The 19,580-nt window shown below is 45.6% G+C and overlaps 1 protein-coding gene across 1 annotated transcript in view; it reads right to left on the reverse strand.

Moving 5' to 3' along the window:
* Window positions 1-10,738: 10,738 nt before the first annotated feature.
* The window catches only part of Gldn (gliomedin), a 53,105-nt gene continuing 44,263 nt past the window's right edge, over window positions 10,739-19,580 (reverse strand). Inside the window, exons 7-10 of the mRNA XM_052188324.1 lie at window positions 19,257-19,340; window positions 18,897-19,022; window positions 17,712-17,862; window positions 10,739-14,316 (exon numbers count right to left, since the gene is read on the reverse strand). Of these exons, the coding sequence (XP_052044284.1) occupies window positions 13,836-14,316; window positions 17,712-17,862; window positions 18,897-19,022; window positions 19,257-19,340 (842 nt within the window). The 3' untranslated portion in view covers window positions 10,739-13,835. The remainder of the gene's footprint in view (window positions 14,317-17,711; window positions 17,863-18,896; window positions 19,023-19,256; window positions 19,341-19,580) is intronic.

The raw sequence follows: 19,580 nt of genomic DNA on the forward strand, positions 1-19,580 counted from the left end.
ACCCATGGCTCACAGCCAACCAATAGACTGAGCATTGGTCCCCAGTGGAGCAGCTAGAGAAAGGACTCAAGGAGCTGAAGAGGTTTGCAGCCCTGTAGAAGGAACAATATGTACCAACCAGCAGCCCCCAGAGTTCCCAGGGACTAAACCACCAACCAAAAAGTACACATGGAGAGACCCATGGCTCCAGCTACATATGTAGCAGTAGATGACCATTTCAGACATCAGTGAGAGGAGAGGCCATTGGTCTTTGAAAGCTGGATTCCCCAGAATATGGAAATGCAAGTCAGGAAACTGGAGAGGAGGGGTGATCAGAGGGAGGGGGAATGGGAGAGGGTTTTTTTTTTGGAGGGGTAACAAGGACAGGGGATACCTTTGAAATGTAAATAAAGCAAATATCTCATAAAGAAAAGAAAAAGAAAAAAGTGCTCATCAGTTTTGGGTTTGAAACATCTGAGATTTCATCTCTGGCCAAGCTCAACAAAGCAATTTACAAATTCTGTCAATGTTGAAGGGGGATGAAGAACCCCCATTCAGTTTTAGTGGGAAAAATTGGTACAGCCACTCTGGAAATCAGTATTGAGAATCCTCAAAATTTTAAAAATAAATCTACCCTTTCCCTTTAACCCAGCAATACCACTCACTCATTGTCAAATGTCCAAGGTATCTGACACCTCATTCCACAGGTGACCTGCTCAGCGACGTTCACTGTCACAGTATTCACAATAGCTAGAAACTAGAACTAGGCTAAACGTCCTCCAACAAATAAAGAGAGAACAAAACATTCACTCAGCTGTAAAGAAAAACAAAATCATGAGTATCGGATGGACCTAGAAAATATATTTATGGCGCAACATAGACTCAGAGAAACATCACATTTTCTCTTATTGCCAGGTCCTAGTTCCAAATTTTCAGATGTGAGTATGCAATATTGAGCAACCATGGAAACCAGGTAAGTATAAAAGGATTATATCTGTGATGTGGGGATTGGGAGAGGAATAGTAGGATACTGGTGATATGAACAGAAAAGTGGGCAGAGGTCTCCAACTGAGAATATGGGGAAAGGGGTCCGTCCATATGGAAGGAGGGAGGAGGATAAATAACACCAAGGTTTTTTGATAAAGCCTCAAGGAATATTTAACTAAAAATATATACTATATATACAATATATAGAAGTACATGCTATATATGCACATATACATATATACAAATATGTACAAACATACACACAGGGAGAATGAGAGTGACAGATTAAAAGAGGTCCTTCCACTCTACAATGCTTTCCACAAGAACTAACTCCAGTGTCAGCCAGGAGGAACTTCTTTTTGAAATAGTCCAAGTGACTCCCAAAATGATAAAGATGACTGCTGTTGCCCTTAGCTGCCTCAGAAGTTGAAGGTAAGTCCCTATGGTTAAGATACCACACACTTAGGACACAGGAGTTGGATGATTTGAGCTGCACTTACCCTGGAAGTCTCCTCCACAAGGACTAGCTCCCATGGCATCAGAGAATACTATGGAAGCTGCAAAGGGAGGGAGGCAGTAAGGCTGTGACCCCCATGAACCACGGCTGTGACCAACATGGCAAGAGATCTGTAAAACTGCAGTAAGGGGCATTCACATTGTGGTGACCAGTAGCTGTCGAATGGGACTTAAAAAAAAAACCTTGCCACCTTTCTGGGCCTAGTGAAGTCATGTATCTTAGAATCTACTCCTGCCACTTTGCTAGACCAATATAATTCCTTACTGCATTTCAATTACCCTTATACCCTCAGGTAAGTGTAGCTATCACACCTCATCAAAGATACTCTTTATAACAAATTGACTTAGGGTTTTACTGCTGTGAACAGACACCACGACCAAGGCAACTCTTATAAAGGACAACACTAACTGTTTACAGTTTCAGAGGTTTAGTTCATTATCATCTTGGTGGGCAACATGGCAGCATCCAGGCAGGCATGATGCAGGAGGAGCTGAGAGTTCTACATATTCATCTGAAGGCTGCCAGCAGAATACTGGCTTCCAGGCAGCTAGGAGTAGGGTTTTAAGGCCCACTCCCACAGTGACACACACACTCCAACAAGGCCACATCTCCAAATAATGCCACTCCCTGGGGCAAGCATATACAAACCATCACACAAATGGAGACCATCACAGAAAACTCCAACTAACCACCATGCAGAGGTCACCAAACATTGGTGATACTCAACGCTAGAGGATACATTTCCATACCAGATTCTGTATCTGTGGTTCAACGTAACTGGACTTTTAGCTACTTTATTGGGTTCTTTTTCTCACCACATTACTCCAACCTTTCAAGCCCTCAACCCCAAGTAGGAGAAATAGAAGGTTGGGGGGGGGGGAAGCAGACATCAATCTCATTAGGACTACTTCCTGTTGATTAAGTTCCTAGGGGCCTGTTTGATCTTCATCATTAGGGTATATATACACACACATATATGTATAATGGTAATAAAAAGAGGCTATCAGTTTAAGAGAGAAGGGGGAGATGGAGTTGGACTGGAGGTGGGGATATGAAAGGGGAAGTGATATAACTATTTTAATTAAAATGTATTTTAAAAGTATAGAAACATGGGGGAGGGTTAGGTTTCCATTGTTACAATAAAACTCCATGATTAAGAAGCAAGTTTGGGAAGAAAGGGTTATTAATTTACATGTCCACATTGCTGTTCATCACCAAAGGAGGTCAGGACTGGAACTCACACAGGGCAGGAAGCTGGAGGCAGGAGCTGTTGCAGAGGCCATGGAGGGGTGCTGCTTACTGGATTACTTCCCCTGGCTAGCTCAGCCTGCTTTCTTCTAGAAGCCAGGACTACCAGCCTAGGGATGGCACCACCCACAATGGGCAGAGGCCTACCCCATTGATCACTAATTAAGAAAATGCTGGATTTCATGGAGACTTTTCCTCAAGGGAGGCTCCTTTCTTTGTGTTAGCTTCAGCTTATGTCAAGTTGACACATAAAAGCAGCCAGTACAACTGAACCTTGTCAACTTGACACACAAACACACCACTATTAAGCCTCAACCCTTACTTTCTTATTCATCCCCCAAGATCTAAATAACTTTAAAGTCCTACAGTCTTTACCAATTCAAACATACTAAAATTTAAATCCTTTTAACATATCAAATCTCTCTTGGAATTCAAAGGCTTTTACAATTCAAAGTCTCTTAACTGTGGGCTCCACTAAAATAGTATCTTACTTCAAAAGGGAAAAAACAGGGCATAGTCACAAATAAAAGCAAAATCCAACTCTAACCATTCAATGTCTGGGATCCACTTACGATCTTCTGGACTACTCTGAGGGCTTGGGTCACTTCTCCAGCTCTGCCCTTTGTAGCACGAATCCTGTTTTCTAGGCTCCAGCTGCCTGTACTCCACTGCTGCTGCTGTTCTTGGTGGTCATCTCATTGTACTGGCATCTCCAAAATACTGCTGTCTTCTGCTGCAACTGGACAGTACTTTCACAAATAGATTCTCATAGGTTCTTTTCACAGTGCCAAGCCTCAACTTCTCTGGATAATTTAGATGTTCAAGCACCAGATGTAGTCTTCGTTTTACTCTTTTGGGAGATTCTTGGTGTCTGGAGATGTGTGGAGCCTGCTGGCTTATCCACTTAGCTTTCTGTTGTCTGTTCTGGGTCGGTTAATCCCAGCAGCACCCACACAATCTCATTGTCCTCAGTTCCTGCTTCCCTCCTAGATCTGCAGCTGCGGTTAACACCAGCCAGTGCTTCAGGCTCCACTGGTGTGCCATTCCAACTAGAGACAGCTAGAGCTGTGACAATGGGGCCACCTCATTGTTCCAGTGGAAGCCTGGGTCTCTCCACCAAGAACGGTTTGACAGCTTTAGCAGATGTAAATACAGGGTTCTCAGTTAAGCTTGACTTTTAAATCAACATTTTAATTTAGTTTTTATTTATTTGTTTGTTTATTTATTTATTTATTTATATTTTTGAGACAGGTCTATGTAGTCCTGGTTGTCTTGGAGCTTGCTGTGTAAAACAGGCTATCCTGGAACTCTCAGAGACCCACCTGCCTCTGCCTCCTCAGTGCTGGGAATAAAGCTGTGTACCAACACACCTGGCTGAAATCAACAGAGTTTAGAACAAGTACATCTATAGTGAAATCTTGAGCAGGCTTTTACTAATTTGTTTTTTCTTGATCTGCAATTAAAATTTTACTTTGATAGTTTGTATTCTATGTGTCAACTCCCCATCAGTCTGAGATCCCTGAAAAGGCTTTGGAAGTGGAGGTAAGCCTTCCAGAGTTAATCAGGGTGTATCTGTGGGAACAGCAGAGCAGAGGAGACTGGGGTGTCAGTGCTGCAGGCTCAGTGGCACAGACCAAACATTGAACTTTGGCAGTGGATGGCCTTTTGGAGCTCTTCCAATGAGGGCTGAGGTGCCTAGTCCATTACATTCATGCAACTGCCAATCGCCGGGAGGTGGAGGAGGGCCATGTCTTTGGCATAAGTGTTTCTGTGCAGCTTGGGCAGTACCTGAAGGAGCTAATATCTGAAGGCTGTGCATTGACAGCAATTCTAACACTTGACGCCAAAGGTCTTTGCTGACGTATAATCCAAGTAGTAGTTTCTTTCCACTGCATGTGTAATTCTTAAAAAAGCAGTGTTAAATTCTAGCTCGTCTGAAATCTGCTATTACAAACGGTTTAGGATAAGTAAGAAATGCAGGTTAATATTAAACAATCAAAGTCATGGTCATGTTAGATATTAGTTTAGTTTATTGCAAACATGTTTTCAAAGTTAAACAGATAATAAATAGCTAAAAAAAAAGATGATTCAGATATAGTGTAAATAGTTTTCAAAAACCTCAGAGAGCTACAGAATGTAGCATTTGAAAATGTTTTATTATTAAAAGATCTCTTTTTGACAAGGAGACAGGACCGCTCATGACAGCACTCTCATTTCATTTCAGTGAGGAAGAAAACCTCCATATGGAGTCTTTCTTCATGTGGCAAGCTGCCACAGGGGGAAATGCCCCTGCCTCAGCTGCACACAGAATACTGTCCGAAATGGACAAAGCAGACACAGCAACGTTGACTGCTATGCTTTGCAATGGCAAGTAGGCAAGCCCTTATGCGTCCTGCTTCACAATAAAGTGTTCTGTCCTGGGCCACAAGGCTGGAGATGGATGCTCTAGCGTTATCGAGACAAATCCTGGGCGACTGTGCAGGCCGCGGGAAGCCTTTGCCATTTCTATGGTTTTGGAACCAGCTTGCTCTGCACTTCCTGCACACTCAGGTAAGATTGATTCCTTCTCAGGTCTCTGATGGGGTTGAAAACCATATAGTCTTAAAATTAAGCTTACATTGTTAGAATTTAGAAGAATGTTTTAAGGTCTAAGAAGATATTTTTAGGTTTATAAATACAAGTTATAATAAAAATGATGTAAGTACAAAAGTCTAACCTACCAAGATAGGATAGATAATAGAATACTTTCTCGAAAGTTGCCAAATACAAATGGACTAGACATTGTAAATATAGTTCTTGCCTGCTGTTTTTCATAATTGCTAATTATGTTGTATATAATTTTATTGATGTAAGAGAAAGAGCCTTTTATTGGACTAAAAGAGGGAAATGTAGAGAAAATCTCATATGTAAACATTGTTGGGGTTTTGTGTAAGCTCCACCCCACACCTACCTGGCAATAGCCAGGTATGCCCCGCCCCAGAGATCTGGCCCACTATAAGAGGGGCTACTTGCCCCTCCTCTCTCTCTTTGCTCACCGCTCTCACACACACTCTCACCTCTCTGCCCCTGGGGCTCTTCCCCCCCTCTCCACGTGGTCATGGCCAGCCTCCACTCTCTCTCTCTCTCTCTCTCTCTCTCTCTCTCTCTCTCTCTCTCTCTCTCTACCACTAACTCCCATCCCCTATTCTGAATAAACTCTATTCTATACCATGTCCGTGTTCACTGACTCCTTCATTGAATCCTTAATACTCCTTCATTGACTACTTCATCATCCTTAATACTCCTTCAAACATTACCTGTCAATAAAAAAGCCAATGGCCAATTAGCAAGGCAGGGAATAGGAGGTGGGACACTAGCAGGAAGAGAGAGGATGCTGAGGAGACAAGAAGGAAGACATGGGCTAGGGCTGAAGAGAGATAACTAACCAAGTGGTAGACACAGATTAGTTAAATGGGTTACATAAGTTACAAGCTAGCCCGGGAATGAGCCAAAGCTTAAGGCCCGGGCATTTAATAATGACCAATTAGTCTCAGAGGCCTCATTCTGAGAGCAGGACTGGGAAGGAAAACTTGGATTTAATTATTTTAGCAGCATTGTAGAAAAGTTGAGAATTTCATTGGAGAATAACAATGTAAGGGACTTTCTCTTGTGCAGGCTCTCTGTGGGCAGGTCTAGGCGGAGAGGAGAAAGAACCCGGGCCAGCAGAGTCGCTCTGGAGCTGAGTGGGATGGGGAGTATCCTCCTGCCATCCCGAGAATAACCACCCCGAGCAGCAGGAGCCTGGAGTCTGTCAAAGCAGAAACCTGTTTAATTGTATCAGTTTCTTGTTTACATAGGGTTGAGGAAGGAGGTGGGGATTTCTGTCCTGGTGAGATGATGTAAGGAGGGGGAAGGGTGACAGAGAGTAGGGGTGACTGACAGGGCCAATAAAGTTATTCGGACATCAGCGGTAGCTAAGCAAATGCAGGCTTAAGCAGGTCATGCTGAGTCATTCTCAAGCAGAGTGGATGACAGGTCTCTAAAATGGAGCCAAGGCTCAGGTTCCCTCACTAGGCATCAGAATCCGTCCGAATAAGGCCCAACACTCATGAGGCTCTGCCAGAAACAATGTATGCAGACCGCCTAGAAGAGAGTCTGGCTTATAGGCGATGACTACCTAGTAGCAGTGGCTACTTTGGTTGGGTGAAGAAGGGTATCCTGTGGGTGGTGGTGATTTTTAGAGCACTAGGTAATGCTGGGCTCCTGCTTGTCGGTCTGCTTCACAAGTGGCTATGGGCGTCACAAAGTCAGGGTGAAGCCTTGGTGGGCGTGCTCTCTGCCTGAGGAGGAAAGGGGCTCTCCACTCACAGATTTTTGAAAAAGAATGTCTCTTGGCTGGTCACGATGTAATTTTAGCACCTAAGAGGCTAGGTGCAGTCAGCAGAAGACAGCTGGAAGCCTGCCACACTAGGGCTGGAGCCACTAAGATGGACGGGAGAGAGAGAAGCGGAGCGGCCTGTGCACCGTGAAGAGAGGCAGAACTGGAGCCTTGAGAGTGGTGAGGAGCGGCCTGAGGTGAGAGGCCTGTGCCGCCACCAAGGCCGTGGTAATGTCCTGGCCGAGCTAGATCTGGGTCCATGGCCACAGTCTGCATCACTGTCAAAGGCCATGTAGTGGTCTGGGTTCTCCTGAGGCTATGTTGATGTTGGAGGGCCGGGTCGGGTTGTCGCTGCCCTTCACCAGCCACCACAGTGGCACTAGTGGTGACATGGGTGAGGGAGGGCTGGCCCCATTCCCTCCAGCAGCTGCAGGGGCGAGACCTGGCACCATCCCTCTCCTGGGCAGTGAGGGAGAGCTGAGGTGGCCCTGGTGGTGTGGGCACTGGCAAGCTATCAGGCGGACCTCCCAGGCACAGATCTAAACTAACATCTACTCCATCTACGAGCTGCTGGAATACGTGAACCAAAGATGCAAAGCCACCATGACACAGGGCAAGAGCAGGCTATCCAAGAGGAGTCTCGGTGAGGGTCCAGTACTGATGATGTAGCTAAAGTCAGGGCCTCGAACCACACCAACGACTCACTGTGATGAACATTGTAAGTAAAACTGTTTGTGTAACAGACACACGACGGCTTCCATGCCAGATATATTTTTTAATTTTTAATTTTCTTTTGGTGGGGAGGTTGCCAGGGTGGAGAGTAGATATGGAAGGACTGGGAAGTGAGTGGGACCGAGGTGCGTGATGTGAGGACCACCAGGAATTTGAAGGCAGCCTGGGCTATCTGGTGAGTTCTAGACCAGCCTACAACGTGTTATGTTGTCTCAAAAGCAAGACAACACACAGAGAGGAGAGGCTTTCATACATATGTTAAAGTTAGTTATGTCTACTTTCTAATGACAAGAACCGGATGTCCTTTGTTAACGACAAAGTAAGGTGGGAGATGTAATGAATTCAGGCAAGCACCTGCTCTAGCACTGAGCTGCACTTGAGTTAGTTGTCTTCTGATGGTCTACTCTCCTGGGTGGCAAAGTGGTGATGTTAAGTGTGTACCTTACAGTGGCCCTATCCTGTGACTGAGGAGAAGGGTCCCTTGGCAAACAAGCCTGGCCTCCTGGCACAATCAGACTGCTTGTCACAGGATCCAACCTCTTGTCATAAGACTTCCTTAGGAACTGAAATTCAATTAAGGGCTGGCAAGACCACTCCTAGGTGAAGAGCCTGCTCTGCTCTTCTAGAGCCTGCTCACAACTGTCTGGGACTCCAGCTCCAGGGGGATATGGTACCTTCTGGACTTGGTAGGTACCTGCACACATGCACACACATGCGTACACAGGCACCTGCATACGCGTGTGCACGCGCGTGCATGCGTGTGCACACACACACAGGTATCTGCACACATACATGCACACACTCATGCATACACACACATACACATACACACACATACACATAGATACATGCACACATGCACACACATGCACACACAGGCATTTGCACACATACATGCACACACTCACGCATACACACACATACATACACACACACACATACACATAGATACATGCACACATACACACACAGCCATCTGCACACATACATGCACGTGTGCACACACACACAGGTATCTGCACACGTACATGCACACACTCACGTGCGCACACACAACACATACACACACACATAGATCATGCACACATGCAATTTTTTAAAAGCTAAAACAAACAGAATTGAAACAACTTTTCTTGTCAAAGTTGGCTATAACACCTTACTGGGGGAAGAAAGTGAGGCGGAGAGATGAATTCCACTCTTGTTTTAAATCTCACCTCTAGGAAGATATTTAAATTGCATGCCAGGTCAGAATGACCCACTTACAGCTGCAAGAATCTTTAAAAAACAATTTTGGACTTCTCTGTTTGGTAGTATTTCCATTATGAAAGTGCATTCTGGGCTGCAGGGAGAGGTGCTTTCAGCAGGCCCCATAGGCGTGGGGTCCTTAACTGCTCCCTCCAGCTGAGGCATTCTTAGTGTAAAGTCACTGCATGGTTGAGGGAATGATTTTTAGTGAGCTGAGACTGCTAAGGGCCTAACCAAGACAACCAGCACACAGAAATCAGTGACTTTGTGTCCATGCCCTAGGAACAAACCAAGCATGATTTCTTAACTATGGTGAGTTTCTAGGGCATTCCACATACAATAGTCAAGGACAGTAAGTGTCCTAATCAGGGTTTCTATTGCTGTGGTGAGACACTGTGACCACAAAGCCAGCTGGGGAGGAGAGGGTTTGTCTGGCGTCCATGTCCTCTTCACTGTTCACCACTGCAGGAAGGCAGAACCTGGAGGCAGGAGCTGGTGCAGAGGCCATGGAAAGATGCTGTTTATCGGCTTCCAACTCTGGCTTTTCTCGGCCCGCTTCTTATAGAACCCACGCCCACCAGTACAGAGGTGGTCTCACCCACAAGGCCCTCCCACACCAGTCACTAGGAAAACGCCTTACGTGCTTACATTAAGTCAGACCTTATGAAGCATTTTCTTAATTGAAGTTCCCTCCTCCCAAGTGCCTCTAGCTTGTGTTAAATTGACACAAAACAATCCAGCTCAGTAGTATTCTATTATTCTTTTCCCAAGGAATTGGGACTGGTCCAAATTCATGCAAATCTAGGTTGTTGTTTTTTTAATTTAAATATTAGTTATATTAGTACACTGTTGCTGTCTGCAGACACAACAGAAGGGGGCATCGGATCCCATTATAGATGGTTGAAAGCTACCATGTGGTTGCTGGGATTTGAACTCAGGACCTCTGGAAGAGCAGTCAGTGCTCTTTACTGCTGTCAGTGCTCTTTACCTCTGAGCCTTCTCTCCGGCCCACAAACCTAGTGTTTTCAAGTTGCCATTTTTATTCTTTATTCTGGATAGTTTTCCAGTTACCTTGCCTTCCTTGTGTTAGCCAATCTGCACTGTATTTATGTTTCTGTGTGCCCAATTCCATGCCACGTAATCTTGGTTGTAAACTTGACACATCTGGGAATGTGTCACCAATGAAAACATGCCTCTGTCATGTTAGTGTGCATTTGAGTCTGTGAAGAATTGTCTGGGTTGACATTCAGGAAGGCTGGCCCACTGTGGGCGGTACCACTCTAGAGCCTGTGGTTCTGAGCTGCAGGAGAAAACCCAAGCACAGGGCAGTAAACAGCACACCTCTGGTCCTCCTCCTTAGCTCTGCCTTGGCTTCCCTTATGATGGACTACAGTGTAAACTGAAATAAACCCCTGCTTCCCTGAGCTGTTTGTGATCAGGGTGTGTATCACAGCAACAGAGAACATACTAGAACAGGTCTAGTTTCTAGTTATCCATTTTCCGTGTTTCCTGTAGCAAGAACAGTCCGTGTTACTGACTTCCCAGTATTCAGACAGAACTAGCAAACAGAGTTTCTACAGAAAAACCAGCAACACAATTCTACCACAATGTGTACACACATACATACACACACCATGAAGTAAAAACAGCAATACACTTGTTTTTACATGTGATTATATTTAGGATAATTTTATTTTAATACTTACAACTATTATTTGTTGGTCATTTAGAATCTGTGGTTACCGATGGGAGATTATATGATAAACAGGCCACAGCGCTGATGAAAACTGAGGAACTCCCCCCTCCACTTCTCCTTCAGGTAGCGCAACACCAGACAGGCAATGCCCAAGTTAAGTTACTTGCTACGCCCAGAGGATGATGGATGACTTTTCAAGAGTTGCGCTTTCTCATTTGTCATTTCATCTTGTCTCATTATGAAGGTAAAAAGACACCGAATGAACCCAAGACCAGAACTGATTCAAAATCTTCAGCCTGGACCACTTTCTCTGTCCATCACCTCTGCCTCCTGATATACTGAGGCCAGAGCCACCTCTGCATCCTTAGTTGGACTCTGTATTAGTTAAAAGAAATGCTTTGGAATATTGAGTCTGGCCTACCTTTGAAGCTGGAAGGTGTGATTTCTAGTGTAACGGTATCAGAAGAATTGGAGAATGACTTGGTTTCATACAGAGAAGTGCTTTTAGAACAACCTGGCTACAAGTGACAGCAGGGATGATTAATATCTTCATTTAAAAATACAAGGTTGTGCACACTATTTTAGCAGTGAGCCTGAAACACCATGTTGAGTGATATAGAATGAAGTACTGTTTGCAAGAAAAGAAATAAAACCTGAATTCCTTTCCTTCTGTAAAGATAAACTCTTTAAACATCAGTAGATCTTACTTGTTCTAATCCCACTACACCATAACAAAAGAAAGAAAGAAACAGTCATGGAAAGAAACAAAAATCTTCAGATGAGTTTCTCTAATAGTGAGTGTATGTATGATTCCTTACACACAATTAAGAGAGCCAAAGAGCCACTGTGTCTGTGGTCCCAGCACACAGGAAGCTGCAGCGGGAGTCTGTGATCAGTCTGGGCAAACACAGAAAGAAAGAAAGAAAGAAAGAAAGAAAGAAAGAAAGAAAGAAAGAAAGAAAGAAAGAAAGAAAGAAAGAAAGAAAGAAAGAAAGAAAGAAAGGAAGAAAGAAAGAAAGAAAGAAAGAGAAAGAAGAAAGAAAGAAAATAAGAAAGAAAGAAAGAAAATAAGAAAGAAAATAAGAAAGAAAGAAAGAAAATAAGAAAGAAAGAAAATAAGAAAGAAAGAAAGAAAATAAGAAAGAAAGAAAGAAAATAAGAAAGAAAGAAAGAAAGAAAGAAAGAAGGGGGAGGGAGAGGGAGAGAGAGAGAAAGGGGGTGGAGAGAGGGACGGTGGGAGAAAGGAAAGGAAAGGAAAGCTAAGACATTTGATAGTTCAGATATCAAAACTGTGTGAGCTAATTCAATAAAGTATTTTGCTTACATGTACAATTAGTATTGTATCTGTTCTCAACAATGCTACTAAGTAATAATAAATGAAATTATACTGTACTCAGAAACAGAACCACATATTTGAATACTTTAAAAGAACAAGACCATTCAGTAGATACACTAATAAAACATTAGAACTCTACATTGTGACAAACGAATCTGAGAGAATATCTTTAAAAGCTGTGCTGACAATCTGTATAATCAATCTAATCAAGAAGTGGGGAAGCTTTTGAGAACTCAACAGGTGCACCAGCAACAGCTGCCTGGGTGATTGCAGAGGGCAGGGACATTTAAACAGTTAAAATGCACACCACAAGTCTTAAGATGCTTCTGTTATAAAGATTAAACCAGGTCACAGACAGGCCCACTGAGAATGGGTTTGGAATTGCTGGTCAGTCTTTCCCAAACAGTTTCTGTAGTTTCTCTTCTGATCTTCAGGGGGGTGATGAAATTCCCAGCTCCCTCTTGAAGCGGCATAGGCCTGCCTGGAACTCAGTGCCAGGCAGAAGGAGTTGGCAGAGAACACGGTTATTTAAGGTCTTGTAGGAGCCAATTAAACCAGATTCTTACCATCCAAGATCCAACCTTGTGAACCATTTGGGAGAGAACACCTCCACAGCTGGAGGTCTCTTGTTCCATTTGATGCTGCCCTTAGCTGCCCCCTCTGCCAAGGCTCAAGAAAACCTAAAAAGACCCAGGAAGCAAGCTCTTCTGAGAATCTGACTCATTTTGTGTCCTCAGATTAAAGGCCAGCATTGTTCCTTTCTGCAGGACTAGGGTTTGGATTGACAGAGCTGCTCTGCTTCCATGCCATGGTCTGAGGCATGGCTCTTAGGTGTAGGGATGCGGTGGTACAGGAATGGGGGTAAGCTGGCCTCAGCCTTCGACCCTGTTGCCTTCCCTTATTCTAGACAGGAAGTGCAGATGGTGCCCGTTTGGAAAAACCGTCACGTTTCCATGCTTCTAACCAGATGATTGGCCAATTAAGGTTTGATACTGTGATAACAATCCCGTGGCCTTGGCAAAAGGGACCACGCACTGAAGATTTTGTGTGTATGATCCCCAGCAGCAAAGGGGCATGATCAGAAACTGACAGGCATCTAGACGGGCCTGACGCAGTTTTATTTAGAGTCCCGAGCCTGTATCTATTCATGGTCTTTATGAATCTTGGGTCTGTACTTAGAGCTGAAAACAATAATCATTCTATAGTGGCAGGTGCTTATTCAGAGAAATATAACAAATTATGGATAATATAATACCTTAGAAGCCATAAGAGCCTGTGGATCCTCCCTAAATACCAAATAAATGTACACTATCACTGATAGGCACATACCCCTCAAGCTGCAGGTAAAATCGTTTACATGTGAAGAAAAAAAATAAGAAACCAGAAAGCAGCCTGATATGTAACCAGGCAAGAATCACAGAACTTCATATAGGTAGAGGGAATGTGGCCAGTCGCACTCAGATGTTTCATATGACCGATGGGGACACTGAGGACAGGGGGCAGAGCTAACTTGCTGAGTTTGAGGAGGGACCAAGGGTCACCAGATCTCATCCATTTCCACTTCCGATCTGTAGTCATTTAAACAACCTGGCTTAAAGGGGACTCAATGCTGGCACAAGAGACTGTGGCATGGGTTTGTGCCCCGAGTATCTAGAAATCCTTTACAGGCTAGCTTTCTGCTGGGTTTGAACAAACCCCAGAAAACACGTGGCATATAATGAGGGAGCAGACAGCAAGCCTATCGCCGGCTCGATGCCGCTGACAAAAACTGCACAGGATAGAGCATCAGATGGCCATCTTCCCACGAGTATAAGTGCTGATCTCTCATATTGTATGACAGCATGGCAAGGACAGACTGTGACATTCTGAAATCAAAGTTTGCATTGATCTGTTTTCCTCCTAACAAATCAAAGGCAAAAGTGATCCTCGTATCTCTGGTGTCTGTGACGTAGAGGATTCCTTGAGCTATGAAGGCATTGCCAGCCTTGGATTTGGGGTATGTGGTGTTGATGTGCTGCCCCACAGAGAAGGTCCTCTCATCCAGCTGAGCTACGAGGATGCTTGAACCATCCGCACTTGAGGCGTAGATAATCCAGAGGCCCTTCTCATCCACTGCTATGTTGAAGTAAGTCTTGGAATTTGCAAAGAGGTATTTTCGATCAAAATACAAAGCATTTTCAAGCTTCAGAGTTTGAGGTGTTTCTTTCCCAAATTCAAATCTGAAACATATTTTTAAAAGTGAGTTAGAGTGGAGTAAACATGTCTGTAGAGAGAATTCTCATGAACTGTATAGAAGCACCACCTGTCAATAAAAATAGCCTGTGGCCAATGAGCTGAGGCAGGAAATAGGAGGTGGGAGTTCTGGCAGGAGGGCGGGTTCTGGGAAAGAGTCAGGCTCTGGAGATTGGCGCTGAACTCTGGAGAAGATGGTTGCATAAATCTGAGAAATAACTAGCTGTGTGGAAGACATAAAATAAAATAAATGTGTTAAGTAAGCTACAAGCTAGTCCTGGAATAAGCCAAAGCTTATGACCTAAGCGTTTATCCATATACAAGAAGTCTCAGAGTTGGAACGAGGAGACCGGATGGGAAAGCTCAAGGCTGCACATGTCTGTGCACACGGGTGATTTGTTGTACTCCTTATTAAGCTGAGTGGATCAGGCCTGGAGCTCCCTGTCCCCAAAAGGTTCCGGGAAACTGTTCTACTCGCCCTCCAGTGATGTTCTGAACAGCAAGGCAACAACTAGCCTGTGCTAGCAGAAGCAAAGGGAGACAGTCGTGTGGTGTTGAGGACTGCCCTGAAATTAGCAGTGTGGTTGAGGATAGCCTTGAACACCTAGTCCTCTTGCCTTCACTGCCAAGTGCTGGGATTCTACCAGCCAGCCTTGTTTCTGTAGTGCTGAAGATCAAACCCAGAGTTTTCAACACTTCTCAACTGAAATGCATCTGTAGCCCCTAAATTCAAGTTTTAAAACTCCCAAGTTTGCGGGTTATTCCTTTATTTCATGTTGAAATTTTATAATAACAACAAAGACAATTTAAACTCAGGAAAAGGCCACTAGCTGAGAAGAGATGTAGTAAAGGCTCTGGAGACAACTTTCTTGCATGGGATTCCACGCCTCTTAGCTCTGGGATCTGATTTCCCAGACCCCAAACCAAAATAATACCAAAAAAGCGAATTATGGTTCAATTATTAGCTAAATCTGGGAATAAGTCAGGGATATCAGGTTAAAAGAAAACACCAGGGGGCGCTACTGAGCAGCAGCGCGCAGGAAGCCAGTGTGACCGAGGAAGCCCAGCAAACAGAACTAGGGAAGCTGAGCTACCTGGAAAGGGGCCTGAGAAGAACAAGCACTTGCGAAGGACTCCCGCCATTCCAACTCCTGAGTGCTGGGAGCTCTGTGCTGCCGTCTAGCCCCAGGGGGTGGGAGCAGGTTTCTGCCTTACCGGAGCTGCAGCCTCCACACATCCTGTTCTTCCTGCTGCTCTAGGCATGCGATTTGCTGTAGGTCTAGGCTGAGGAGAAGTCCCCACCCAGTCAGCACAGCTCACCCAAGCTGGTAGTGGTCCAAGGCTGTGTATAATCTGGGGTACTTGGGAGGCTAAGGTGGAAGGATCCTAAGTGAACTGCCCCAGAGTGACCATTTTTGTCCTAGTTTTGGCTAGCTCCGTCTTGCACTTCCCCCCTTCCCCCACACTGTTCCCCAGCCCCGGACTGGGTCCATCCTGCTGAGCAGAGGTTCTCACTTACCTGTTGTTTTACAACATAAATCGTTTTATCAAATGAACTGAAACCTTTGAGAATGTTGACCCTCCCCTGCCTCCTTCGGTGTGATGTAATTCGGGTTTTCTTTATAAACCCCATCCTGCCTTGCTTAGGGAGAAGAGTTCTTTGTGGCAGGAGTCAGTGCCTCATCACAGGATTAAATAAAGGACTCTAACTTATACTTTCGGTGGTGTGAAATGTTCTTGAGTGGTCTCTAACAGTAAGTCCAGGGCCTTCCTTGGCAACACAGAGAAAATTATGAACAGCCTGGGCAGCTTGGCAAAACTGCGGTAGACCACCACACTCTGAGCATGACGGTCTTTCTCCTAACAACAGCCTCTGTGACAGGGCTTCTTGATTGTGGATGTGGCTTCCTAGGGCATGGGGTGTTAGAAGGGTCTCTGAGTTCTCATCCTCGGGCCCTTTGTCTGTAATTCTGCCCTAGTTGCACATGGTCTTGCTCACTGCCGTGGGGGAGGGGACTCCCTTGGTAAAGCTGGGGTGTCTATCATGCTGGGGTGAGACTTCCTGGTGGCAGGGCTGCTTTGGTGTGTAAAAGCTCTAAAAGCAGGACCAATAAATCCACCAGTTCCCCAAGCTGGACTTTAGTGGAGCCACGCCTTGATGTGCCTGTGTTCTGTAAGGAGCAGGTAGATTGTTGTTACATTTCTCCCCAGGGAACGCATTCTCACAGTAAAAATTAAAAGCAGAAAGGGGGGGGGTGATGTGCTCTCGATAGAGATTGTTTCTAGTATGTGTGAGGCCCAGGATTTGAACCCATACCTTAAAAAACCAAACCTCTAAGCCCCATTTTTAAAAAGCTATCATTTCTCATTTTAGGGATTCTTTACCCTAGAGCCCCTATTCCCACAATTGTGGCCCAATAGCCCCTGGTAACTTAAACAGACATCAGGGACCAGGGGCTCCGGTGACGGTGTCAGCAGGAGGTGAATTCTTTCCTCTTCTACTAGCACCAGAGTTTACCCATAAAGGATGGCAAGAGATGGTGTCATGTGGAAGAGTCAGGGGCAGAGTGAGGCAAGGGGTGGGCATTTCCAGTACTGCTGTCCTCCAAGCTAAACTGGCTGAGTCTGCTTGCAAAGGTCGTGACCCTGGGGGAGCTGACCGCTGACCTTCCCTCATCGAAGGGAGTAGGGAGGGCTGTGGGTTTCTCACAAGTACCCAACTGCCCTTCCAACCCGTTGTATGCAACCCTGCCCCAGTTACATGTGGCCTTGGGGGTCTTGAGGAGAGCAAGAGGATAAAGGTGGAGAAGGACTAGGGGAAAGGGGCAGCCATCATCCATGCTGTGTGTAGAGGGTCAGTGTGGCTGCTTTAAGGTCACCCTTGTTCCTGCCTGTAACCACTAGCCCATTGCTCAGTAAGTAAGCCTGGTAAACTCATTGGTTCCCCTGACTGGACTTTGGTGGAATCACTGAGACTTTGGGAGGAAGGATAGATGTTTTAATTTCTCCTCCAGGGAAAGAGTCTTAACAACCTGACTTATCTCAAGACAAATAAGCAAGCCCCACTATGTCGGAGAACAACCCTTCCGGCCAGGAAAGCTCTGTCCTCATTGCTTCCGGTCTTAATGGATGTGAGAGTGGCAGTGGCCACAATTCCACATCTTTGCTCCCTGCCTCTCATCTTCCCACGGGGCACATCAGCAGGGGCCTGGGGGTGGAGTCCCTCACTGTATTCTGCCATTCCTTTGGTGGGAGGGTGGCGCAAACCCTGGTTGATCTCTCTAGACACATAAAGATGACAATACACTTCTAAGCACTGGCAGAAGACAGCACCCAGTATGCACGCTGAGGAGACACTGCAGGGCACAGCACGGTGGCTCACCTCACTATGGTGTTGGAGCCTCCTTTGTGGTAGTAGAGAGAGTTGTTGTAAACGGCGTGCCCACAGCCATGGAAATAATGAGGGAGGTGAAGGAGGGTGAAACTGCTATTGAGGAGCGCCGGCAGATCTTTGAACTCTTTCACCATGATGCCTGTGGGAGGGGAAGAGGAAGACTCTTACCCACCAGCAATGGCGGCACTGGCCATGAACAGTCAGGTGGCCAGAGAACATCTGTCCCCTCCCACCCACTCACTCTATAGTATTTATAAAATCAAGCAACACGAGCCTGTCCCAGGAACAAATGTTTGGTGCTTGTACAGCTACTGCTTGCTGCACCCCATTCCTTCCTAAGCACTGAGACCACAGCTGCCCCTACACAGCATTGCTCTCTTCCTTGGAGCCCGGACCCCCCAGCTTGGTAGACAGAGGTTACTACTGAATGGATCAGTTAGTGTTGATTAAATAAAGCAGTGGTTCTTAGCTATTTGCCAACTGATGTATACTGTCAGACCCTTCTGGAATGAGGCCACCCCTACTACCACCGGCCACTTTGGCCACATCTTTTGAGGACAGTGTGACCAGGCCTAAGTTCAGACGTGGAGAGGCCATGGAATGGCTCTTTGCCTCCCCCTACCCCAACCCCGTGAGAAATAAGGGCAAAAGTACTCTCACAGGCTGGTATCAAACTCAGAGAACAATGGGCTGTGCCCGTAGAATTCATCTTTTATAGCTAAGGCCATATCATCCTGAACACATCAGATCACAGAGCCAGATGATTAGTATTTGTAAGCTGTATTTGTATTTTATATCTCTTCCGCAGTACGGATTAGTTGGTAAAACCTGTAGCTGTCATGCTCTTTATTTCTGTCTGGTTACTGTGTTATGATTGCAGTGTTTACACTGCAGTCCTCATGTCTCTGGGACCTGAACCACACAGCTTGCACATTCAAGCTAGGAAAATGTCCTACACATTGGGTTGCGCTTTCTACGATAAGGAGCCTTGCACTAACACTAGTGGAGATCTCAGACACGTGAGATAAGGAGCCTTGCACTAACACTAGTGGAGATCTCAGACACGTGAGATAAGGAGCCTTGCACTAACACTAGTGGAGATCTCAGACACGTGAGATAACCTTGAAGGTAGGCAACCGATTACACATAATGGATGTCTCTGGAGGGAAGTACCTGAGAAATGTTCAGTCACCCAAATGCGGTCATCACTTTTGTTAGCAGACTCCCTTATCCAAGTCCCAAAAGTCTCTCTCACTTTTAGGACTTGGGTTGGTTTGCCAATGGAAGCGATCATGGATTCTGTCAGAAGAAAAGAGAGTTACATGCCAGCCACTTAAGGCGTTAGGTTTTGAATTTCCAAATGGAAGTTTTGTGTGTGGTACTGGGGATTGAATCCAGGGCCTGTGCGGGCAGGTGAATCACTCAGGCCCTAAGGCACACCCCAGCCCTAAGGCGCACCCCAGCCCTAAGGCGCACCCCAGTCCTGGCGGGGCGGGGGCTGGGGCAGGGGCGGGGCAGGGGCAGGGCTGGTACCTGTTTGTGGAGAACGGTGCTCATTTACTTTCTCGTCAGCTCTTCCCACCAAGGTGTCATCATTGGGTATGACACACGTCTCCCCTAAAATGGCAACAATCGATGAGGTTGTCACAGCGGGTTAGTGGTTAGTGGCTTTGTATCTATAACCTCCACTTGCTCGCAAAGCCCCCGGTGGATCCATTATAGCATCTCCACCATGTTTCTTGGTTGCTTGCTTTTCAGCCCAAAGCCCAGGCTCCCAACCAGCGTCTCCCTCTGACAGCCGGGTCCGCTCCCTGGAAATATCTAAGAAGAACACTATTCCAAACAATGCAGGCGTTT

Source organism: Apodemus sylvaticus, chromosome 7 (genome assembly GCF_947179515.1).
Source record: "Apodemus sylvaticus chromosome 7, mApoSyl1.1, whole genome shotgun sequence".
Classification (NCBI taxonomy): Eukaryota; Metazoa; Chordata; class Mammalia; order Rodentia; family Muridae; genus Apodemus; species Apodemus sylvaticus.